General features: G+C 45.0%; 1 protein-coding gene across 6 annotated transcripts in view; it reads left to right on the top strand.

Annotated features, from left to right (window-relative positions):
- SMARCD3 (SWI/SNF related BAF chromatin remodeling complex subunit D3) overlaps positions 1–24,760 on the top strand; it is a 1,344,655-nt gene that overhangs the window by 454,203 nt on the left and 865,692 nt on the right. For all 6 annotated transcript variants that reach the window (XM_085632183.1, XM_085632187.1, XM_085632184.1 and 3 more), the window contains exons 3-4: positions 5,441–5,483; positions 5,893–6,015. In XM_085632183.1, coding sequence (XP_085488309.1) covers positions 5,441–5,483; positions 5,893–6,015 — 166 coding nt within the window. The remainder of the gene's footprint in view (positions 1–5,440; positions 5,484–5,892; positions 6,016–24,760) is intronic.

Below are 24,760 nucleotides of genomic sequence, written 5' to 3'. Positions count from 1 at the left end.
GTGAAGCCCATTCATAAAAATTTCGGGAGCCCTCTTGGACCTGGTGATGAAGCTCCATGGTAGTAACTGGGTCCAGATTGACCTTGATGGGCTAGGAAAATTCCAGTTGAGAACAGCTTGAGGCGGGGTGCGTTTTGGCGCCCCTGCTGTTTAGTGTCTTCATTGCAGACCACTCTCAGATGTTATGCGATACGCATTGTTACTCTCCAAAGGGTGGAGATAAGCACATTAGTGATCTCGTGTCCGCAGACGACCTGGTAGTGATGGATCTCACGCCTATAGGGTTGCAATGGAAGCTAAATGCCTTAAATGCTTATTGTCTTGAAAACAAATAAACAATAAATCTCATCAAGACAAAAACTGTGTTTTTGCTAGGAGGAAAAGGAATTTTGTGTATGTCCTAGGTAATGTACGATTAGATCAGATAAAAGAGTATAATTATCTGGGTTTAACCTTTTCAGATGATTTGAGATTGGACAAACAAATGGCTTCCTGGAGACTTGTTCTATATACAGTGGTGAATGGGGTGAAAAGGTTTGACCGTAAGTTTGGTAGCTATACCTTGAAGTCATTAAGTCAAGTTATACAGGGTAAGCTATTCCTTCAGGCCCTTTACGGAGTGGAAGTGCTGGCATGGGATAGGTGGGTCTCATGGAAAGGTCTAGAAGGTAATTCTCTCAAATTGCTCCTTGATCTCCCTAAAAGAGCTATGATTCAAGCTGTAAGGAGGGAGCTGAGAACTGTAGCCTTGAGTGCACTGGCGGATGCCAAAGCCCTGTGCTTCTATTTCTCTCTTGAAGTTGGATTCTTTGGTGACAAATTGTCGGTGCAAATCTTACCAGAGATAATGTCAATTTACTCTGGTAAAAAGAACCCTGTGGGGTTGATGTTGAAGCGATTGGAGGTCCCAGAGATGTCTACCTAAGGAAGAGAAGTAGTTTGAATCAGCCAGCTAAAGTGTACTCTTAGGCAAAGTGCCCTAGAACCTAGTTGGAGAGACGATTTGCACTATCTTAATATTAAGAGATCAGCTATTCCTTTCTTAAACACACAGGAGAGCATGGATCTGTTCCCTTACCAATATAATATTCTGTACAATCGCCTACGTAATTAAGTATTGCTTTTGAGGGTGGGAACTGAACCTGGGTGGAGCATCAAGCAAGTAAAAATTGAAGTTGCTAAGAATAATGGTCAGAGTCCCTGCAAGCGTGGTAGTAAATATTCAGTGAGCCACATATTGATGGATTGTGGACACTTCAGTGAGGAAAAGAAAAGGGGTCTCTGGCCTGTATTTAAAAAATATGGCATTCAAACAACGGAAATGGGTCTAGATCTGATCTGTGGCCTCAGATTCCAAGATGTAGCTGTTGCCATTGGCCTATATTTGTGTAAAATCATGAAGACTCAGGTTATATTACCCCCTTCTTAGTGCTTAGGATCTAGACTGGCATGGGTGTGTTTCTCTTTGTACGGAGATGTTAAGGGTAATGAGAGGATCTCCTTATAGAAATATGTTTAGAAGATGCAAAATGTGTCCCTAATAGAAGAATGATTAAGAGAAATTGTTGAATTTGTGCTAAGATGCTATGCACATTGCACTTTATAAAGGCCTACTGGGGTAACATGAATTGTTTAAACTCTTATTATTCTTTCTTGAATGTTTATAAATGTATGTGAGACCTTGAGCTGTGGACCTTATTCAGCCTTGGTATGGAGAAAATGTAATTCTCTTATGCTTGTATTTGTTTAAACTGTATAATTGTACAACTTGTAAGTATGTGTGGTTGAATGATGCAGCCATGGACTGTTTTTAGGTTACTTACATTTGTCTACTTTTATGAATTGGTAAATGTGTGTAATATTTCGAAGAGGTTTTATTTCTTGGGAATAAAGTATTTTGATTCGGAAAAAAAACGTCATCCACGGATGTCCTGTGGCCCAATGTTTTCTAAAACAGGCACTTTTGTGCAACCTAGTACTCGTCAGCTTTCAGCACTTCACAGTTCATAACTGGGCTGTCTTGTGAAATGTCCAAAGCTCAGATAATAGTGGAAGTCCCTGTTTTTTCAACTTCCATCCACCGCTGTTCCAGTTTCTCCCGCCTCATATGCCCTGTACCTCTTTCTTCTAGTCACCACCCACCCAGTACCTGTTTCAACTAACCCTCACCCACCCAGTCCCTGTTTCTCATAACCCCCACCCGCCCGTCCATTTCTCCTCCCCTCTCCAAACAGACAAAAAAAAGCACCAAGGCTGGACACTTCATATCGATTTTATTTTGTACCATCCTGCTCTCCACTAATTTACCTTCCTTCCCATTCACCACGCCCATCGGACTGTCAAAACTAAAAGCTTGCCCATAGGCAACATCTGTTTGGCTTTGCCAATGCTTGTTAACAAGTGTCACTCGGAGTGAGCCCTACAGGCTCATTCACCTTTTTAAAGTTCCACTGCTGTGTTCTTAACTCACCCTTGGCCTACCTTAGGTGGATGTGGAGTGCAGCACAGATGTGACACTGTGCTGGACGTATGTGTGCCTGGGAAAGAGTACAAACAGTATAGGGTTAGAGCAGTACTGTGTAGTATATGTGTACTTAGTCCATGTACTGGATATGTATACCTACTGGAAATACATTGGATGAGAGATGTAGTGATGTGCAGTGTGTGCGCACCTGAAGTTGGTACTTAGTGTTTCTTTCTTTGAGAGAAGTACAATGCATGAAAGTGAAGTGTTGTGCAGGACGTGTTGGTGAGTGTGTGTGTGTGCTGTGTGTTTGCAAATAACACATCCTGGTACAATACAGAAAGGCCACCACTAGTGCTCACAGACTGAATGTGTGTGCTGAATGTATGTGCTGAATGTATGTGCGTCTGTAGTGGCACAATACATGGAGGTAAGAGTATTGGAGAGTATGTGTGCAGTACACTGAGTGAAAGTGTCCCTGCAATGGTACATTTCATGGAGGACACTGGGTTCCATTTGGGAACCCCAAGCCTGTCTGTTGAAGACATGAGAAGTAGAGGAATCCCCCCCCTCACCCCTTCCCCGACCCCACCCTAAACAGATTTGTGTATTGCTGCATTCCCCCGAGCTGGGTGGAACACACACTGGAATAAAAATACTCTCCCTTTACACTTCTAAAGGGATGCTTTTTGATTAATCACAAGGAAGGGGCCTGGGCACCTCTCAGAGGGAGATCGGGCGCATAAGGGAATCATAAAGAAGAGGGGTGGGAGCCCTGGATTAACCTTTTGATGCACACATCATTGTGCCTGACATCCAAGTGTGAACTCTAGTCACTCCCATGAAAAGTATTGTGGGACAATCCGCTTTAGAGTCTTGCCTGCTGTGACAGACACCCTTTGAAGAGAAAAGAAGAAAAGGAGAAATGTATACTTCATAAGAAGCAGACTCCCAGCATAAAACTTCAAAGACTAAGACCCTAAATCACATTTGGTTTCCCTAAAAGGACTATAAGAAGGGGATGGTGAGAACCCAGAAATGTGGCACCTGCAAGCAGAAAGATGGGCTGTGTAAGAAGGGGAAGCTCTGCAATACTTCTGCTTGCGACCAGGACTGGGCGCAAATACCTGCTAGTCTCCCTGATGGGTGAGGGGGCATCACCCAGGGAAAATAAAGATCACCTGCCCTGGTGCCTGGCGCACCAGTGCCTGCCTGCTTGCCAAAACCAGTGTACCCTGTCAGAGGAGAGCATTGGAGGGAGCCCTACCTGGAGGGCGCCATCAGCAAAGTGCGAGGGAATGGCTGTGCACAGATCGGGTCATTGCCCGCGTGCAGAGGCAAGATGATGACCCCCCCGGATGCCAGGAGAGGGCTGCCGTGACCTGAACTTAGTTGTGAGCTCCATGCGGGAAGTGCCAGGCCCGCGACACCTTTGTTGTGGTGATCCCATGTGCCAGAGATGGTCACCATTTAACTATTTGTTGCCAGGAGCATAAAGACTTGTTACTGCCTTAAATGGCAAACCCTTATGCCAGAAAGGGCTGCTGTAGTGAGGGTGAGTGTAGCGGAGAAGTCTGAGCCTCAGTGGAGAGTATCGTGCCAACCCCGTATGCTAGAAGGGGATGTTGGTGCTCACATTTCCAGAGGTTCGGTTTGTCACCCAGACGGAAGTAAGTGGCTTTGACCTGTGAATCCAGTCCTCACACCAAGGCCTCCACCTGACAGAACCCCCGAGGACCGCGAAGGACACCGCCTGATTCATTGCACCATCGCTGGGCTCTATTTGAGAGATGGAGGAACCCCGCCCCCCCGTCAAGCCCCCTCGTCTTTATGGAGCATGAGCCGCTCTGATCGCTGGAGCAAACTGGCAGCACGGCTCGAGGTTGAGAGTCTGCACCTGCCATGACCTATTAGGGGGCATTCCCTGGATGCGGCCACCAGTAAAATGGGAAATAACCCCGACCACGCTATAAGGAAGAGGATGGGTCAGGAATTTGCATGACCACTACTAGAGCCCCGACCTCAAGGGGATTGTTATTGCTCTTGAATGTTATTACTTTGTGCAGAGTTAGAAATAAAATACTTCCTTTTTTTATTAAGTGTTGGACTGAACATTGATTTGTTGTTCATACTTTGTGCACTTTGAATTGAGGCGTGTTCACCTACCTGTATCTACAACTTCCCCCTCCACCGCCACGGAGGGAGCGTTTAACAGTTACCACTGAGTCAAGTGAAGAAGGGGCACTGGGCCCAGTTGCTCAGGATCCATAGTAGGCCAGGACCTGGGAAATCAGGAGTTAAAGACCTCAACCACCATGGTTGGGCCCAGTAGCCCCTGCATGCCTCTTGACCCTCTGACAGGGGTTCTGACATTGTCTATATAGCACAGAATCTTGCCCAGTAAAACAGGGTATTTCAAGAGAGGTGAAGCATTCCTCTGTTTTTCTGGTGGACCCGATAAAAAAAACTGGTGAAGAGCAGCTATTTTGATCAGGAAGCTGCAGCTAACCCTACTTCAACAGTGGGCCTGGTGTGTGCCTATTGTTCTTCAACCTGTGCCACACAGTAAGACTCTTTTACAACTATAGAGATGCAAAGATTTCGGAACAGTTTACTTGGTAATAGGAACCTTCCCAAAAAAAAACTGCAATTCTTAGATGATACCTTTTACATTCTTGCATCCTTTCCCTAATATAAAAATAGTTGGTCACTTATGCTCGCTACTGGAAAATGAAGTAGACTCTTTATCACCAGCACCTGAATAAAATAACTTGCTTAAAAAAAGATATCTCCAAATGGAAAAACGGTAGGATACTTCTCACTCGCTCTACTGTAGTATGTGACAGATGATGTGTGTATGTGTGGTGGCTCACTGCTGTGGTCTAGTCTGAGGTTTCAGGAGAATTTATAAAGGGCCTTGTTCTTCATAGTTGTTGTTACCATAACCTGATTTCTTTTTCTTTAAAAAATCTATAGTGCCAAAAGGAGGAAGATGGCAGACAAGATCCTTCCTCAGCGGGTGAGTATAATTTGTTCCCTGGGCTAAACCTCATCACGTTTTCTCTGTGTCTTGCCCAGGGAGATCTTCAAATGTTTCACCATCTAGTGAGACAATTTAAACAAATTATACATGTCTTAACCTATGTGTTGGTGCAACAATGTACATAAAGAATAGGGAAAATATGGCTTGTAAATTAAGGCACAATGAGAAAATCTAAAAATCTAGAGGTGGCAGGTTAGAAAATGGGTGATGTATGTTAGGAACAATATACATGAGAGGAAAGAAATTGCACCTGTGTAGAGGAGAGACCCTATTCGAGCTGAATATGTTGTGTCAGGTGTTCATTATTGTCCATCAGAATTGGGGGCAATGGGTGGGAAAGGTTCTGTTGCATTAAGTTCACTCATCTTTGTTATTTCATCTCTAGATCAGAGAATTGGTTCCAGAGTCTCAGGCGTACATGGACCTTCTGGCATTTGAACGTAAACTTGATCAGACTATTATGAGAAAACGTGTGGACATACAAGAAGCACTAAAGAGGCCAATGAAGGTACGTGAATGAGGTCTCCAGAAATCTACAAGTCGTCTTATCAGTACCTCTGTTAGTTTTAATAGGAGACCTTCCTTTTCCTTCCTTAGTCTGCTTTCTGTATCTCTTTCCTGCTTTAACACATATATTCATTTATTCATATCTTGTAATATTGTTGTCAAACAACAAATATTCTACCATTCAGTGAAACAAAAAAGAGAAAATTACCATTGAGCATCTGAGGAATAGCTATCATTTGTTCTTTGATAGTATAAGCAATTGGTGATTACTAAGAGAAATTATAAAGTGCTACAAGTACCCAAAACGGGTTTCCAATCACTGAGGGCCGAACACTGTTCTTGGTTGGACAACGCAAGGGAGCTGAAGAGCCAGGTTTTGAGATATGTGTAGAAATAAGAATTACTGACCTCGAGTAGGATCTTAAGGGAAAAGAGTTCCTTTGCCTGACAGCAAAGAATGAAAAAGACTAGCCATCTCTATGGGTTTTGTAAAATAGATGAATCGAAGTAATAAAGGAATCCAGAGTAAGGTAGAAAGGTATGTTTAATGCAAGTATAAAAGTCCCATCCATCTAACAAATCTCAGTGGAGGTAACTGCTTCAGGCTACTAACATTCCCTTTCATGAGGTTCTATCTTCATGGTGCTATTTAAAAATACACATTAAGCACAATAACCATATACATTAAGCACAAGTAAAACCAACAATACCACACACCTTCCCCCCTTATAAAACACAAGTGAGAAACTATGCGATCCAAGTAATAGAAGAAATGCAAGATAACTAGAAACTCAACATATGATAAAACAAAGTCAAATATAAGAAACAAAGCAATAGAAAATGTTCAAGCGTACAATATCAACGCAGGGTAAAATCCTTGAAGCGTGACGGCTGTCTCCCATTCCTTCTTTGACTCTGTCGAGAAGAACTTACATCCTTTTCCTTTCTCTGTTGAGATGAGCTTGCAGGTAAAAAGTCCAAAGACAGCTTCACATCTTTATTTTGTTCCTGTGAGGAAGAAATCCTAGACAAAGTGTGGAAATGTACCTTTTTAGGGGTACACTGGTGCAGGGTCACCCTTTTGTCCATGGGTTCAAAGACCAACAGAATAGAGATCAGCACTGGATTTGGAAATAAATAACAAGTTTATTAATCACTCATGAGTGGGACCACATCCACACAGCACTCTCAAGTGCTGCCTGAGGTAGTACACTGAAGTCACAGAACACAGGTCTTTTATACAGGTTTCCTGCACTGTAAGCATGTGAACAGAAATAGGAAGAACAAGTTTTAGAAATAGTTATCAGCAAACAAGGGCAGATGAATAACGACTTGGTCAGCAAAGTGGGAGGGGGAGCAGGAGTGCTTATGGCAGCAGTAAATGGTTGACAGTTAACATCTGAGACCAGGTGCTCTGGCAGCTACAAACCCTCAGTGCGTACGTTGCTTTTAGCTGAGTCAGGAAGTCAACTAAAATAGATAGCACAAGCAGAGTGAAAAGACGAAGGAAACTTAAATGGACACCACAGCCAAAATATCTGTCGCTTATGCCAAGTAAATATTACACGTTTTCCACAGACGGCCCTTTTGACATAAGCTAAGACATTTTCTTATGCTTTAAAAGGGGTATGATAAACATCATGTATATCAATGAACATTATTTTGCTGACTTCTCGGTCTATTACTAAACGGGCATTTACATTTTGGACATTTGTTTTAGATGGTAGACAAGTAGTACAAGTGGAAATACAGAGGGAACAAAGCATTGGCCCGCATTGGATGCATAAACAACAAGAGAAGAGAAATGCAATAATTATGAACAAGGCCGGTAATATTTTAAGCCCCATACAGAAAATATGTTCCAGAACCATCCAGCCCAAGTCCATGTTCCTGAGTCTTGATGTATCTCAGTAGCAAGTTTGTGTAGTTTGGAGATGAACGCATATACAGAAGGTGAATTGTCCGGTGTGAAGACACAACAGCTGGATCCCATGATACAGCGTGCTCCAGTCTATATTGTTCCCATGTGGTCTCTGTCTGGTCATCTACAGAGACATTGATTGCATGTTTTCCCCTACTACCAGCATAGTGATCGAACAATTGCAAATCTTGATAGTAGGTTGGGGGAGCTAAAAACACAGGTGGTAGAAGGAAGGCTATGTAACAGGTACCAGACCAGCCTGGAGGTAGGAAGTAGTATGCCTTAGTTCCTCAAACAAAATAAGTATGAAATGATGCAAGGAAGCTGCTTCGGCCTCTCGTAGACATCTGCAACACTGTAGTACAGTTACTGTGGCCCAGTGGCACATCGCCTATACTTTGTACACAATGGTGGCCAGTGGTCATGGCAACAGAGATAACAAGGGGTCCATTTCCTTTAGCCGACCTAGAATTTGGATACACATAGTTTGTTGCTGCACTTCCTCTACTATATTCTTCCTTTCCTAAAGCAGTCCCTTTTGCGTCCCCATCTTCGTTGGGGTAACAGACTTTGTTCATTAGAGACATATAGAAGTTTGAACCAAGCTGGGCATGAGCCATTGTGAGAGAATCGCAGCAGTGACAACAGGATTCCTTTTATGTTCTGATGAGGAGGAACCTTGCCACAAACCCAACAGTTAGTAGCATTGCTTAGCTGGTGTATCTGATGCAACATTTGAAGAAATAAATTGTTTCTCAGATTTTGCTGGTATCCCTGTTCCTGTTGCGGCAAATCAAAATGATGGTGCTCTTTTGCAGCAAGTGATGTAACAGTAATGTTAGATAAGGAGGCTCCAGGCATTACTTCCTCCACTACCCACATTACAGTAGCGATGACAGCAGCAGTCAGTCAGACCAAGGATGCAAATTGTACAGCCGTTGCACGTTGTCGCAGTGATTTCCTTCTTAGGCGAGCTCATTTTCATTGGCAAACAACAAAATAGATGATGCCCGAAGGTCCTGGGCAGGCGTTGGTTTCTTCACTAACGTTGAGACGAGTAGTCGCTAATAGGCTACCCTCCTTTGTAGTCAGTCTTTAACCACCCAGGACAGTTGCTCAAACAGTCTCTTTCTGCGAGGAAATGTCTTTCTTCCTGGATCGAAGCAGATATCTAGATGTACCAGGGATCGTGTGGCCTGGGAAGACATCCTCAGGTCCTTCAGGTGACAGAGCTCGCCCTCTCTCGGTGACCAAAATGTCGCGATGGTCTGTCAGCACAGCAGGGCTGACAAAGGAAGAGCTTCCCGCACATGCTGATAAATAGAAGACAAGCTGTCAGTTAACTGGGACAAATAGTCACTCATTAACATATCTGGAGTACCTTATACTGATGCAGAACAGAGGGCTTGGCGTAGCTGTTGGAAGGTGCTCTGGCACTCAGCAGTCCATGGGAGGGGCATCGGAGTGTCTTTAGTCAAAAGGGCCAACAAAGGTTTAATAATGTGTGAAAAAACTGCCTACAAAAAGAAGTGAGGCCAATCAGTGCACGAACATCCTTCTGAGTGGGCGGTACAGGAGTATCTAAAATGGTCAGAATGCGATCTGGTGTTTGTGCACATCCCTCCCTAGACAGGAGGTGACCTACATAGGTAACCTGCGGTCTACAATATTGCAATTTCTTTTGCGAGACTTTGTGATGATGGAAGGCAAGAAATGATAACAATAACAGTGTTCCTTCTTCACACTATGCAAGGACGCCAGAGCGGCATCCTCATTGATAAGACAGGATCTCTCAACCATTGGATGATTATTATTTAAAATAACACGCACACCTTTCGGAGAACAACGTTTTGTAGCACGAAAATATTTAAGCATATTGATACCTAATTTACTTGGCCTTTATGGACCTATCCACCGCTTTTGACCTTGTTAACAGGTCATTACTATGGAAGGCCTTATTGGATTACGGTCTGGACGAATCCTTGGTACATTTCCTGGCCTATTTGCACAGAGATTTGAAGGCCTGTGTCAGGATTGGTATTGGGGGCGAGGTCTCTGAGCTAGTTAGAGTTAATAGAGGGGTTAGACAGGGCTGCGTCCTTGCTCCCCTCTTATTTATAATATATATCAACGGCCTTCATAAACACCTGGTTTCTCTAACCGCCGATGTCCCGACCATAAAAGGTAATCATCTCCCCGCTCTGCTTTATGCAGATGATGCGGTCCTTATGGGGCGCACCCCAAACGCTTTACGTATTTTAGTGAATGGCTTTGTTGCACATATGGATTCCCTAGACTTGAAGACTAATTTTAAAAAGTCTTTTGTAATGTCTTGTGGCCCGAAGAGGCGTCATATTGGCAGTATAGTTGTGGGGGCTGAAAGATTGGGCTCTACTAGCAGTTTCCCGTATTTGGGTGTGGTCTTTGCTGCGAACAACTCCTGGAGTGGGCATATAGCCCACGCCAGGAGTAAGTTCTCAAAGTCCATTAACTCCATTTTGAGCCTCCCCCGTCCAAAATTAACCGGGGCATTGCCTGCTATCCTAAAAATATACAAAACTCAATGCGTCCCGGTTGCTACTTATGGTGCTGAGGTTTGGGGAACTGCTAGTTGTTCCGATTTAATTGCCGGGGAACATAGATTTTGTAGGAAACTTCTCTGTGTTCCCATCACTTCCCCACATTTTATATGTCATAGGGAATTGGGGTTGCATTTTATAGGGGATTTTATTCGTGCACGTCCAGCCCTTTTTTGGCTGGCGATTTGGAAAAACCCTGCCGCCATTTTGACTAGGGATATCATCGAGGATTGTCTACGCTGCGACAGGGGCCAGGCCATCCCCTGGTTATCAGGGGTGTCTAGCGTATTCCGCAGCGTGAACCTTGAAAATACCTTCCTAAAACCAACTACCACTGTGCTCCCCACTAAACGTGAACTTAAAAAAGCACTCTATATGTTATTTGACGCTGAAAGGGTAGTAAGGGAGTCTTTGAAACCTAGTGTCCGTGGATACCTAGCCCGTAATCTTACAATTTATCCGACACCCAGTTATTTAACTCTCCCGTTGAGCCATTGGGAGCGTGGCCTTATATTTCGCCTTAGGGCAGGCACTATTAAATATGCACTTAGCTTTCCTTTATGGAATTTTAATGACCAATGTGTTGAGCCATGCCCTTGTGACTCTCAGAGTAGGCAAACAATTTTACATTTCTTATTTTTTTGTAAATTTTACATGAAGTACATTAAATGGTTTTTATCCCCGTATTTTAAAAAACTAAAACCCCTTAGCCTGGAACTTGCACTTTCAATGATTTTGTCCCTGGATGACGATGAACTTGTCTTTCGCGTGACCTCTTTTCTAAAAACTGTGGTTCGTGCCCGGTTAACAATGTCCTAAAGTAATATGGTTTACTCCTCATGTGCAAAACAGCATTTTATTGTTTAATTGTATGATTTTATAAATGTTTTGTCTTTCTTCTGTACTTTTATGGATTGTAATGATCCGAATAAAGTTTTCATTGATTGATTGATTGATACCTACAATGTTGTCCGGCCTGTTAGGGGAAAGCAAAAATGAACATGCTGCAGTGAATTTGTCAAATCCAAGTGGCTGTGAAAGTGGGCTAGGTGTAGGTGTCCCATCGAATCCTATCGATGTTATCATTGTGCCGGACAGGGGAGCCCTAGGAACCAATATTTTATACAGAGCACTACGGGTAGCTCCTGTGTCAACCAGAAACCGATCAGTAAATCCCAAGACATTTGCGTCAATATATGGACCCATTTGATCTACTGGCACTTCAACCGGTTCCTTACCCCATTCTAGACATTCCTATGCATAATTGGAATCTGCAAGGGCATCAGCAGAATAATCAGACATTTGATATTGATTTCGTCTATCAAAAGTATTAGAGTAATTTGATCCTTGTTCAACTGCTTCAAATCTGGGACTAGCTCCCATACCTCCCCTGTTTTCTGAATTCCCTGGGCGTCCTCTCATACTTCCCCTTCCCCGCTGATACTGCTGACCTCACAAAAGAGGGCACTCAGAACGCCAATGCCCAGTTTCTTTACAATAAGCACACTGATTAGGGGACACATTTGCTTGAAGGAGAGGGGGCACTACAGGTGTATACATTGCATGTCCACCTCCCCTAAATGGTGGACCATATACTTGAGCCAACATAACTTTTGTCTTTAATTCTTTAACCTTCTTATCCTCCCTGCCTTTTGCTTCCTGCCGCTCATAATATTGGGCCATAGTCACAAGGGAAACTGGGGAAGACGTGGTCTTAGAACTCTCGCTGGCCTTTAAGCGACTAGCCATTTCCTGTAACATGTTAGCGACAAATTTATCAACAAACAAATTCTGACCTGTATCATCGGCCAATGACTGACCACTAAAATCATGGAATGTTTCCTCAAACCTTAAAAAGAAATCAGAAACTAACTCATCCTTTTTCTGTTTACAGGACGCTACCGTAGTCCAATCTATTTTCTTAGGCGGTATGAGAGTCTTTAACTTAGTCACAATAGCTTTAGGAAGATCTAATATCTCCTTCTGAGGTTTCTGCGCAGGTTCCCTTTCCGCATCTATTTGTTCTAAATGTTCCCAGGTATCACCATATGCTACATTGTCATCTATTTTACGTATCGTTCTCCACATATCAGGGGGCAAAATAAGCCCGAAAAACCTATCAATATCTGGCAAGGTCTTAGTGCAGGAGCTAATGGCTCCTTCCACCTCCTCATAGAAGGCGGCAGGATTTTTCCAGGGGTCGGGTAAAGCAGCTTTAAGAGCCATCACGTCAGCTGTACTCCAAGTAGTGTAAACCCAATTATATATAAAATATCCCTTTGCATCATCCAAAGTTTTGTCATTTGTTCCCACACCATTAGGAGGAACATAAAGGGGTGCAGGTTCACGCATAGGTTTTATAGCAACTGTACTACTAGCAGGTGCAACCTCATCCACCGGAGCATCTACTTTTTGTGCTGGGGATTGAACTGTTTCTACACCTTTCTGTTTTCTAGCTAATTCTTGCTCCTTTCGTAAATGCAATGTTGCGTCTCGTATTTTAACCACTCGTCTAATCATATCAGATAAGGCCGAAAAAGTCCCCTCTGTTAATCGTGTATAATCAGTATGTTCGAGGCATATGAACTGCAGATTGTGCACTTTGCATAGATCGCCATCAGGTGTTGGGCTCAGATGTTTGCATGTTGTTTTTGTCATCGAAAAAGTCTTTGTAGTCACGAGGTTGGTGACTCCTCCTTCGGTCGACAGTGCGCATGGGCATCGGCTCCATCCTTAGATTGTTTTTTTCCGCCATCGGGTTCAGATGTGACTTGCTGCGCTTCGGGTCGGTGTAGTTATCGAACCCCCTTTCGACACGCAACCACAGCTGACCGACGATAGTGTCTCGATCGCGTTTACTTCGATGCACCCACGACGAAAACTTCAAAAATCTTCGACATCGGCGAACTTCGATGCAGGCCGTTGGACCTACCCGCGCCAGTAGCGACAGACGTCGATAGAATGGACTCCCTTTAAAAAATGTCCCAGTGTTGTGCTAAATTCCCACACTCGGACCTCCATTGCGCTTGTAATCTGTGCCTCTCTCCAGAAAATCGAGAGGACGACTATGAAGCTTGCCTTTCATTCAAATTCAAGAAAACTATTCGAGATTGACGAGCTCGACGCCACGAGATGTCCAGAGGCACAGGTTCCATTCCGGACATCTTCCATCCAGGTCCCGACAGCCTTCCGAAACCAGAAGATAAACCGGTCTCGGTCTCAGAAGCAGACGTTTCCGACGCCGAAGATGACATCACCCCGGCGCAATAGGACGTGAGTACCGAGACCCCTGCCCCACCCAAGCTCATCATTTCGCCTCCGGGCTCAGGTCCACACCGAACAAAAACTTTGAGCACCCCGCCTCCGGGCCCGGCTCCGAAAGAAAGAGAAAAGCCTTCCAGCTTGAGCCAGCCACGTGGTCCCGAAAAACCATCTTCAGCATCGAAGGTTAAGTCACCCGAGATGCCACGCCCTCCTCCGTCAGCACTGGAGAAGCATTCGGCGCCAAAACTGGCAAAAGACCCCTCGGAACCGAAACAACCGGATAAAGGCTCGGCACCGAAGCAGCCGGATAAGACCTCGGCACCGAAGCAACCAGATAAGCTCTCGGCACCGAAGCATCCAGATAAGCCTTCGACACCGAAGACGTCGGAGCCAAAAACATCAAAGGAGAAGCCTCCCAAACAAACACCTCCAGGGCCGAAACAACCCGCACCGAAGCACTCGGAACCGGGAAAGGCTTCTATACCGGACATTGCCACTAAACAGCCAAGACCAGTTTCTAAGGAGAAATCTTCCACATCACAGAAAACCATCGATACCGAAGAACTTTTTCTCCCCGATCCAAAGCAAACCACCATTTTGATACGCCCAAAGACTAGTCATATAGTTACCAACTTCCTATAAAGAAGAAACCAGAACATTTGTTACATGCACCAGTTCCTCTCAAGAAAATGCACATAGCTACTAATACTTCACCACCACCTCCCCCCCGCCAATTAACCTTAATTTACTTATTTCTTCACCACATTCTCCACATAGGATAGTGGTGAGGAACATGGAGATGGGCAAGAAAATGAAGACGTGGTGCCACTTGACACTGACGATCCTAATGATCCCCCACGGGAACCAGACCCATGGCATGATTACAATACTGATCCTGATCTTAACAATGATCTAGACTACTACCCCTCAAAACCATCTCCACCAGATGACAATGTGGGTTTTGCGCAGTTAATTAATAGGGCTGCAACATACCATAGAGTCAAAGTACATTCAGACCCTGTAGAAGAGGATTTTCTTTTAGAGACCTTCGATCAAACACAAAAATCTACCCATGTATTGCCAATGCTTAAAGGTCTTCTTAGACACGCTCCTGAGGTGAACAAAAACCCAGTTAGAACTAGGGTTCTTAACCCCAGAATAGACAAAAAATACAAGGCAGCTCCTACCGATCACATCTACATCAAGGGTCAACTCCCTTTAGATTCCCTAGTCGTAGCTAATGCGCGCAAACAAACTCTCAGGGATTAGGTGACACACCACCTCCTGACAAGGAATCTAAGTTATTGGACGCATCAGGCAGGCGTATGGCGTCACAAGCTGCCAAATCCTGGAGAATAGCAAACACACAAGGCCTTCTAGCAAGGTACGATAGGACTCACTATGATGAGCTGGGAAAGCTCATTCAGCACCTCCCTCAACAATATAAGGACAAAGCCAATAACCGTATACATGAAGGCAAAGTAACTACTAATACTGCCATAAAATGCACGCTTGACACAGCAGACACCGCGTCCCGCGCAGTAAATACTAGTGTTTTGCTACGCAGACATGCCTGGCTCTGGGTGTCTGGCTTTAAGCAAGATGTGCAAAATAACATCCTAAATCAGCCTTTTGACCAAAAGCACCTCTTTGGCCCTGCAGTGGACACATCTTTAGAAAAGATAAAGAATGACATGGAGACTGCCAAAGTCTATGGGAGCATTGTAGTCACCCTCTACCAGAGGCTCCTTTCGGTGGTCCTTCTATAGAGCAGGCTCCAAAACAAATACACCAGAGTACCCTTCCTCATCCTATTAAAGTACAAACCAGGGCTCCTTTTCTAGAGAGTACTCCAGGGGAGGTTACAGGGGAAACAACAACAAGGGCAGGGGTAATAACACCTGCAGCTCCCCTAGCACCAAACAGTGACTTCCCAGTGCTTCCCCCGACCATCCCACTCCTGTTGGGGGACGCCTTTCGCAGTTTCTACCTGTCTGGGATTCCATCACAACAGACAGGTGTGTAAGACAAATTATCCAGTATGGTTATTGCCTGGAACTCACTTCTACCCCTCCCAACATTCCTCCCAAACAGCGTCCAATGTCATCAGAACACCGGACGCTTCTCAAACAGGAGGTTCTTGCACTATTCCAAAAACATGCAATTGAACCGGTTCCCTTGCCCCATCAGGGCATAGGGGCCTATTTCCTCTATGTTCTCATTCCAAAAAAGGACGGCTCTCTCAGGCCAATATTGGACCTCAGACTGCTAAACTTTTACATCCAATCAGACCACTTCCACATGGTCACCTTACAACAAGTGGTTCCACTACTCCAGCAAGGCGACTTTCTCTCCACCCTAGATCTAAATGACGCCTACTTCCACATTCCCATTCATCCCGCTCACAGGAAATATCTCAGGTTTGTGGTAGATGGCCAACACTACCAGTTCAAGGTTCTACCATTCGGAGTCACCACAGCACCCAGAGTTTTCACCAAGTGCCTCGCAGTGGATGCAGCCCATTTGAGAAGACAACACATTCATGTCTTCCCTTATCTGGACGACTGGATCATAAAAGCAAAATCCCACAGCAGCTGTGTTCAACACACACTCCGTACCATACAACTGCTTCACAGTCTGGGATTCACACTAAATCAGGGCAAATCCCATCTCCAACCGTCCAGAGTCCAACAATATGTAGTGGATACAATAAATACCTCCACAGCCCTAGCATATCCCAACCCAGTCAGGATAACTGCTACACAGACGTTAATTAAAAAATTTCAGCCTCAACACTTACTACCAGCTCGAGTGTTCATGCAACTAATAGGGATGATGGCCTCTTGCATTTTTCTCGTTCCTCATGCAAGACTACAAATGTGTCTATTACAAGAGTGCCTCGCACGTCAGTGGAACCAGGCTCAAGGTCAGCTAACAGATCTGGTGTTGGTGGACGACCCCACCCACCGCTCTCTGCAATGGTGGAACACACAGAACCTTTCCAAAAGGAGGTCGTTCCTCGAGCCAGTTCCACAGATAGTGCTAACATCGCTCACCGGCTGGGGAGCTCATCTTCAAACCCAGACCATTCAAGGTATCTGGACCCCCAACAAAAACAATTTCACATCAACTACCTGGAATTGTTAGCAATATTCCCAGCACTAAAATCTTTTCAACTGCACCTTCTAGGCAAAGCTGTGCTGATCCGCACAGACAACATGACAGCAATGGATTACATACAGAAGCAAGGAGGGACACACTCCCTACAGCTAACGCGCTAAGCGCAAAGCATATGGAGATGGGCCATTCCGCAAAATATATACCTCCTGTCAGAACACTTACCAGGGGTACACAATCAGATTGCGGATCTGCTCAGCCGTCAAGCACAACAGATCCACGAATGGGAACTTCATCCTCAAGTTCTTCTCCCATTCTTTCAACTGTGGGGACACCCAGAGATAGATATGTTTGCCACACACCAAAACGCAAAATGCCCAAACTTCGCATCCAGGTAGCCACACCCATTGTCCAAAGGCAATGCGCTATGGATGAATTGGTCAAACAAATTTGCTTACGCTTTTCCGCCTCTCCCACTCACTCCGTTAGTGGTGCGGAAACTCAAACAACATTCTCTCAAAATGATCCTAGTTGCTCCAACATGGGCAAGGCAACCATGGTTCACAACTCTACTGGAACTATCTGTAGTACCGCATCAAAAGCTACGCCTCTCACCCAAGCTTCTCACTCAGAACCATGGAGAGATAAGACACCCAGATCCCAATCAACTCAACCTTGCGATCTGGCTCCTGAGGTCTTAGAGTTTGGCTACCTCAATCTCCCGCCAGACTGTATGAATATTATCAAGGAGGCCAGACGCCCTACAACAAAGGCATGCTATGCGGTAAAATGGAAAAGGTTCGTCATTTACTGCACGCACAACAAGATCAATCCACTAGATGCTTCCGTACAGAACGTCATCTGTTATCTACTGCATCTACAACAATGTAACCTAGCGTATTCATCGATTAGGTTACACTTAGCCGCCATAGCAGCCTACGAACAAAACAGACAACATTTGTCCTTGTTTAGAGTTCCTACTATAAAAGCTTTCATGGAAGGACTTAAAAGAATAATTCCACCTAGAGCTCCACCCTCTCCAGTGTGGAACCTTTAATATAGTCCTTACCAGGCTAATGGGTCCTGTGAGCTGCAGTTCCTCACTTGGAAAGTAGCCTTTTTGGTTGCTATCACATCTCTCAGAAGAGTAAGTGAACTCCAGGCATTAACCATAAAAGAACCATTTTTACAAATCCATCATAACAAAGTGGTTCTTAGAACTAACCTGTGAGAAGTTGGCCTGGCATATGCTGTCCACTAGTTATAGTGGGCACCTTGTACCAGTCCAAACAACCCTTATTGATTAATAGGTTTAAGACAACCTTTATTGAAAGCTATCCTAGTGGTAGCTATGGAGAGCAGCCTTCAGGCTAAGTCTTGAAGGAGTGTAAAGCAGCTTGGTTTACCAGATTATAACCTCCTGAATAACTAAATGAAAGGAGAACCACACAACGTATATATATAAAATATACATATTCGGGTAACAAGCAGTGGTGTAACACGGATAGGAGGTCCAGACGGTGTGTGTGCATGTCATGGTGAACCCAGTGCGAAAGCGCAACTCATACCCCTAACCAAACTCCTTCCCCTGAACAAACCCCCCACCCCATACCTCAAAAACGCTGAAGTACCTGTTGCAGCGGGGTTGGCGCCAAGCCCCCAACAGGGGTGCACGGGCCGCCCCCGCCAATGGATCCTCAACTTACCACCCATGTCGCCCAGGCCCACCCCCCACAAGCACTAGACAGGTGGGGATTCAGCCCTCCTAAGGGCTCCCTCAATACAGCTTAAATCAAACAGTCACACAGTCCAATTAGAGGAACACCTCAGCACTATCTTGTTAACGAAGATTAGGGATCCAGTGTCCGATGTTGGGAAGTAGGGTCTCCCCGGGAGGAAGCTCCACAAGACAGAGAGCGCCTCTGGGACCGAGATCTTCTGTGCCCCCTCCGGCGCTGTCCTCTGGAATTTTTGGACGGCCCCTTATTCAAACATGAATCGGATTGCTGCCCAGGCGGCGTATGCACCCGCACAGTTTCATCTGTCCACTTGAACACCTCCTCCGGGGAGTCAAAGAAATGGGTGCGGGATTGGTACACCACCCGCAGACGAGCCGGGATTAGTAAGGCGTTTGGGAGCTTGAGGTCCCTCAGTCTGGCTTTCTCCGCCATAAACGACTGACGTTGCTGCTGGAGGAGTCGTGTATAGTCCAGGAATACTAGGATACGATGGTTATCATAGAGCAAAGGTTCTTTGGCCCGAGCATGCTTCAGCACGGTGTCACTGTCAAGGTAGTTCAAGAGTCTCACAATCAGTGGCCGTGGACGAGCCCCCACCGGTGGTTTCTGAATGAGTGCTCTGTGGGCCCGCTCCATGACAAAACAGCGGGACATGACATCCGGAGGGAGCCAGCTTTCCAGCCATTGTGTGAGGAAACACTCCATATCCCCTTTCTCGCACCCCTCCGGGAATCCAACGAAGCGCAGGTTGTTCCTCCAGGCCCGCCCCTCTGCATCCTCAACCCGGTGCTCCAGGCCCTTCTGGATGGTTTCCATGCTTGCCACCTTCTGCTTGAGGACCGAAACATCATCTTCCAACCCTGAGATGCGGGTCTCAGCCTCCGTGATGCGGGACACTGCATTCCGTAGATCCTGACGTAGTAACGTAACATCCGTGCCCACCGCACCAATTTTGGCATCCAGCATGTCCCTGGATTTGGTGATTGCCGCCATCAGAGCCGCATTGTCCGGTATGATCTCCTGGGGACTCCCCGTAGTACCGCCCGTCGCTCCCGGGCCGGTGAACTTGTCAATAGGCCCATGTTTTGTGGATCCACCGCCGCCTTTATCCCTTGTCATGGTGGCGTTCGACGGACACCCCGCTGATGCAGGCCAAGTTGGACGAAGCGCTGGCACAAGGACCCCCACAGCGCAGGCACGCCACGAGCCGATCCGTCAGCCGGTCCGATCCCGAAGGAAGGAAGGTACCCCCGGTCCGGGGGCCGCAATCCACCCGTGGGGCCATGAGCAGCGAGTGGCCCCCCCGCCAACCGTACAAACGTGGGCCAGCCGAATGCTAAATTCCAACTCCAGTTGGGGTGGGGGGGGGGGGAACGCTCTCTGTGCTCCGGTGCTGCAGAACACCCAAGCCGCGTGACTCAACCGGTGGCACCGTCCCCCAGGCCCATCGCGGCCTGGGGGATGCTATACTGGCTGAAAGCCTGAAACCGGTCCTAGGATGCTTGTTTCCGGTCCAGGGAGGACCTGACTTGACAGTTCGGGCTGGACTGTTCCCATGAGACACAGGGTCAAGGCTGATTTGCATATGGCCAGGTCTAAACTGGGGTGGCATGGTGAGCAAAAGAATGATGGATTTAACCCAGATCTCTTGACAGGGGGTGAATGTTTTGATTTGTTCAGCATTCCGTCCATCAATTGTGTGTCTTTTGCAGCCCCTGGTAGGCCTCTGGGGGACCTATGCCCTGAGTACATAGTATACCATATACTAGGGACTTATAAGGGTGCCCCAGAATCCAGTCTGGAGTGTACCTAAAGTACATGCAATCTATTTTAGGAAGAATGCAGATAGGCAGGCTGGGATCCTGTTAGTCCGGATCCCAGCCTAAGTCGAAAACCAGCAAAACACCTGGAAAAAAGTGGGGGCAAACATGCAGTCAGATTCCACCTTCCTACATAACCCAAAGTTTTTACCCAAAGTAGTATCTGCCTTCCATCTAAGCCAGTTGGTTGAGCTCCCAGTATTTTTTCCTCAACCAGACTCAGTGGCAGAACAAGCTCTTCACACCTTGGACGTTAAAAGAGCAATACTGTACTACATTGAAAGAACAAAATCTTTTAGGAACTCTAAACAACTTTTTGTGGCTTTCTCCCCACCTCATAAAAGTAATCCTATATCTAAAACAGGAATTGCAAGGTGGATTGTAAAATGCATACAAATATGCTACATAAAAGCCAAGTGCACATTAACCATTCCCCATAGACCTCATTCTACACTCAAACTAAGGGCTTCTATTGCATTCTTAGGGAAGATTCCCCTAGATGACGTGTGCAAAGCAGCAACTTGGGTTACTCCACACACCTTCACAAAACACTATTGTGTAGATGTGCAGGCAAAGCAACAAGCTAGTGTGGGCCAGGCTGTATTAAGAACACTATTTCAAACTACTGCAACAGATACAGGTAGCCACCGCTAAGGAGGTAACTGCTGTATAGTGTATGTAAAGTGTACAATCCGCAGCTCATATGCCTCGAACGGAAAATGCTACTTACCAGTATGCATCTGTTCTTGGCATGTAGAGCTGCAGAGTTGTACACGCCCACCCGCCTCTCCGGATACCTCTATCTGTTCCAGTGTTATCTTACTTAGATACATTACACATAGATATCTTTCTATTTCTCACTACTCCATCTAACCCTACGTGGCCAAAACAATCTAAGGATGGAGCCGATGCCCATGCACACTGTCGACCGAAGGAGGAGTCACCAACCTCGTGACTACAAAGACTTCTTCGAAGACAAAAACAACATGCAAACATCCGAGCCCAACACCAGATGGCGATCTATACAAAGTGTGCAACTCTGCAGCTCTACATGCCAAGAACAGCTACATACTGGTAAGTAGCATTTTCCTTATATCCTTTGTCTCTAATTCCTGAGAAATTTGTCTATAATCAAATTTTACCTCCCAAACAAATTTTTCTACAAAATAAAATTGCTCCATATTTTGCCACTGTTGAACCATAGTTACAATAAGCGATGCAGGGTGAGGCCGGTGAGCCTCCTCCCTAGCAGCTGTTCTTAATGTATCTTTTTCTGCTCTAGTCAAAGTAGAGCGAGTCTGTCGCCCATCTTTTTTATCTTGATCTTTGTCGTCTGAAGACAAATGCTCGTCGTCCGAAACCTCATCAGGGACACTTGGAGTGGGACATTTATACAGGGTGGGGGTGTTCTAATAGGATGCAGTCATCCTGAGGTTTATTAAGTATGGGATAAATAGGGCGCCTAATAGGATATTGGCACTTTACCTTTAATCGACGTTCCCTATCTTCTTTTTTCTATTTTTTTCTTCTTTTCTTTATTTTTTAATTCTAGCGCTTATTGATATATCGTTTTATGTTGTAATTTTTCTGCTATAGCTTCTGCTCTCTTCACTCTCTCTTGTACTTCTTTCTCCCACATACGCACACTATCAAACATATCCTGTCTACTTTTTCTTTTAAGTAAACACTGCTCTACATATTGAACCTTTTTAGAAATCAAATGAACCATTCACTGGCCATTGCAGATCAGAATCTTTTTTTGTGTATTTGTTCCACAGTGGACCGTACATTATGGAAGAAATACCATATTTGACATATATATCTCTATTAGGTGTCCCCTATGAGGGAGCCGGCTGACTTTTTTTCAAGTTTACTTTGGTACCACCAGAGCAGCAACACCACCTACGGAGTGGGCTGAGAACAGGCATGCTTTTCCAATATGTGTAAAATATTACTACTTCAAAATATTTAAAAAGGAGAAAAATCTTCACCTTACCTGCCTTTCAAACAAGAAATTCAAACAAAAAGCCCAGGCCTAATGGTCACTTCAAAATTGCGCCAAAGAAAACCCCAGTTGAGACCGGCCATCAACTGGAGGGTCGAATCGGGAAAACCGGATAAGTCACTTTGACCTGCAAAAACAAAGGTCTCCTTGTGCAGAGCGCTTCCTCAGTGAGATTCCGATCCTCCATCAAGACCACGCCTTTGGACGGCCGCATCTCCAATGGGGCCCCATGAGTCGGGCGCCAACTGTGGAAATGTACCTTTTTATGGGGACTCTGGTGCAGGGTTACCCTTTTGTTCACGGGTTCAAAGACTAACAACATAGAGATCAGCACTGGAGTTGGAAATAAATAAGTTTATTAATCACTCATGAGTGGGACCACATCCACACAGCACTCAAGTGCTGCCTGAGTTAGTACACTGAAGTCACAGAACACAGGTTTTTTATACATGTTTTCTGCACTATAAGCATGTGACCAGAAATAGGAAGAACAAGTTTCAGAAATAATTATCAGCAAACAAGGGCAGATGAATAACCATTTGGTCATCAAAGTGGGAGGGGGAGCAAGAGTGCTTATGGCAGCAGTAAATGGTTGACAGTTAACATCTGGGACCAGGTGCTCTGGCAGCTACAAACCGTCAGCACGTACATTGCTTTTAGCTTAGTCAGGAAGTCAACTAAAATAGATAGCACAAGCAGAGTGAAAAGACGAAAGAATTACGAAGAAAACTTAAATGGACACCGCAGCCAAAATGGCTGTCGCTTATGCCAAGTAAAATATTACACGTTTTCCACAAAAGGACCACGCTTAAATGTGCCCCAACAAGTGTTCTTTTACCACGACCACTCTGTTTAGATTCCAAATATGTGAATCCTCAGTTTTTTAAAATTATTTATTTTTATACAGAAAACAATCGCAACCGCTGTTACAGGGTTAGCATAGGTTGAAAAGTTGCCGTTTATACATTGATGTTTATATGGCTAACCCACACATGTCATTATTTTAAAAATGAGAGAAAGCCAGGAAGGAAAGGACACAAAAGCAAGGGGTGAAGAAAGAGGTAGGGGACAGGCACTGAGAGAGGTACAATTGTTATTTGTTTCAATCTGACATTTTGTGAATGTGTTTGGGTTTGCATGCAGGCATTGGTCAAGACTTTAATTACTTTATGAGGCTTCTTAAAAATACCAGAAGCTTTTCTCCCAAAAGGAGCTCTGATCATGACCCAATCACCAACATGCACAGGAGTAACTTTTACAGATTTTCTGTGATCATAATTGATTTTCCTGGCATCAATCTTCTCAGCTTCTTTAACTCTCCATCCTTCATCAGAGAACACCAAACCTTTCTGAGATTCAGCATCATTAACTCAATTAGGAGCAACCAAGGTGTTAGGTAATCTACCCCTACACAATTGAAACGGTGGCCTTCCCGTGATGGAATGTGGGGAAACCCTATACACCTCTACCTTCTTAATTATTTCATCCTTCCAATCAAGGTTATTCTGTTTTACCATGGCAATAGTTTCTTTCAAGACCCGGTTAAAACGTTCTATCATACCATTTGTCTCGGGATGATATGGAGAACATTTTTTGTGTTTGATAGAACATTTATCCAAATAATCCTCCATCTCTTTAGAGACCAGTTGGACCCCATTATCCGTAAGAAATGAGCTAGGTAAACCCTCTCTTCCCAAAACTGCTCTCAAAAATGCTGTTAAGTGTCTAGTTTCAATTCCTCTAGATATCTTAAGTTCAGGCCACCTTGAATACATATCAATGAGAACTAGAACATATGCCTTCATACCATTCCCTTGAATGGGGCCCATTATATCAAACGCTACTTCCTCCCATGGCTTTTTAGGGTGATTTCTAACAACCATGGGTTGTACTTTAGGCTTCACACTCTTCTCACTACGAACACATGGTCCACATTCTCTGACCAAGCGTTCAACCTGTAAGTCCACACCAGGCCACCAATACGTCAATCTAAGTCTCTCCTTAGTCTTGGACATCCCTTGGTGTCCTATATGAGCTAAATTCAACAACTCCTCTCGTAGGGAAAGAGGAGGGATAAGCCTTGTACCTCTAAATAGAAGCCCATTACCTTCAGAAAGTTCATTTCTCACATTCCCAAATTTTTCTCCAACTCCCTTGACTTTGGCATGCCAACCCTTTCTGAGTAACACAAAAAGTTCCTGTTACTCTTCATCCTTGGTACATTCCTAACGCCATCTACTTTCCTTGAGACCATCACACTCAACATTACACACCCATTCATCTTGTTCATCATTGACATGA

This window comes from Triturus cristatus, chromosome 10 (assembly GCF_964204655.1).
Source record: "Triturus cristatus chromosome 10, aTriCri1.1, whole genome shotgun sequence".
In the NCBI taxonomy this organism is placed as follows: Eukaryota; Metazoa; Chordata; class Amphibia; order Caudata; family Salamandridae; genus Triturus; species Triturus cristatus.
Note: the sequence above shows the minus strand (reverse complement) of the source record. Positions and strands in the feature narration are given on the sequence as shown.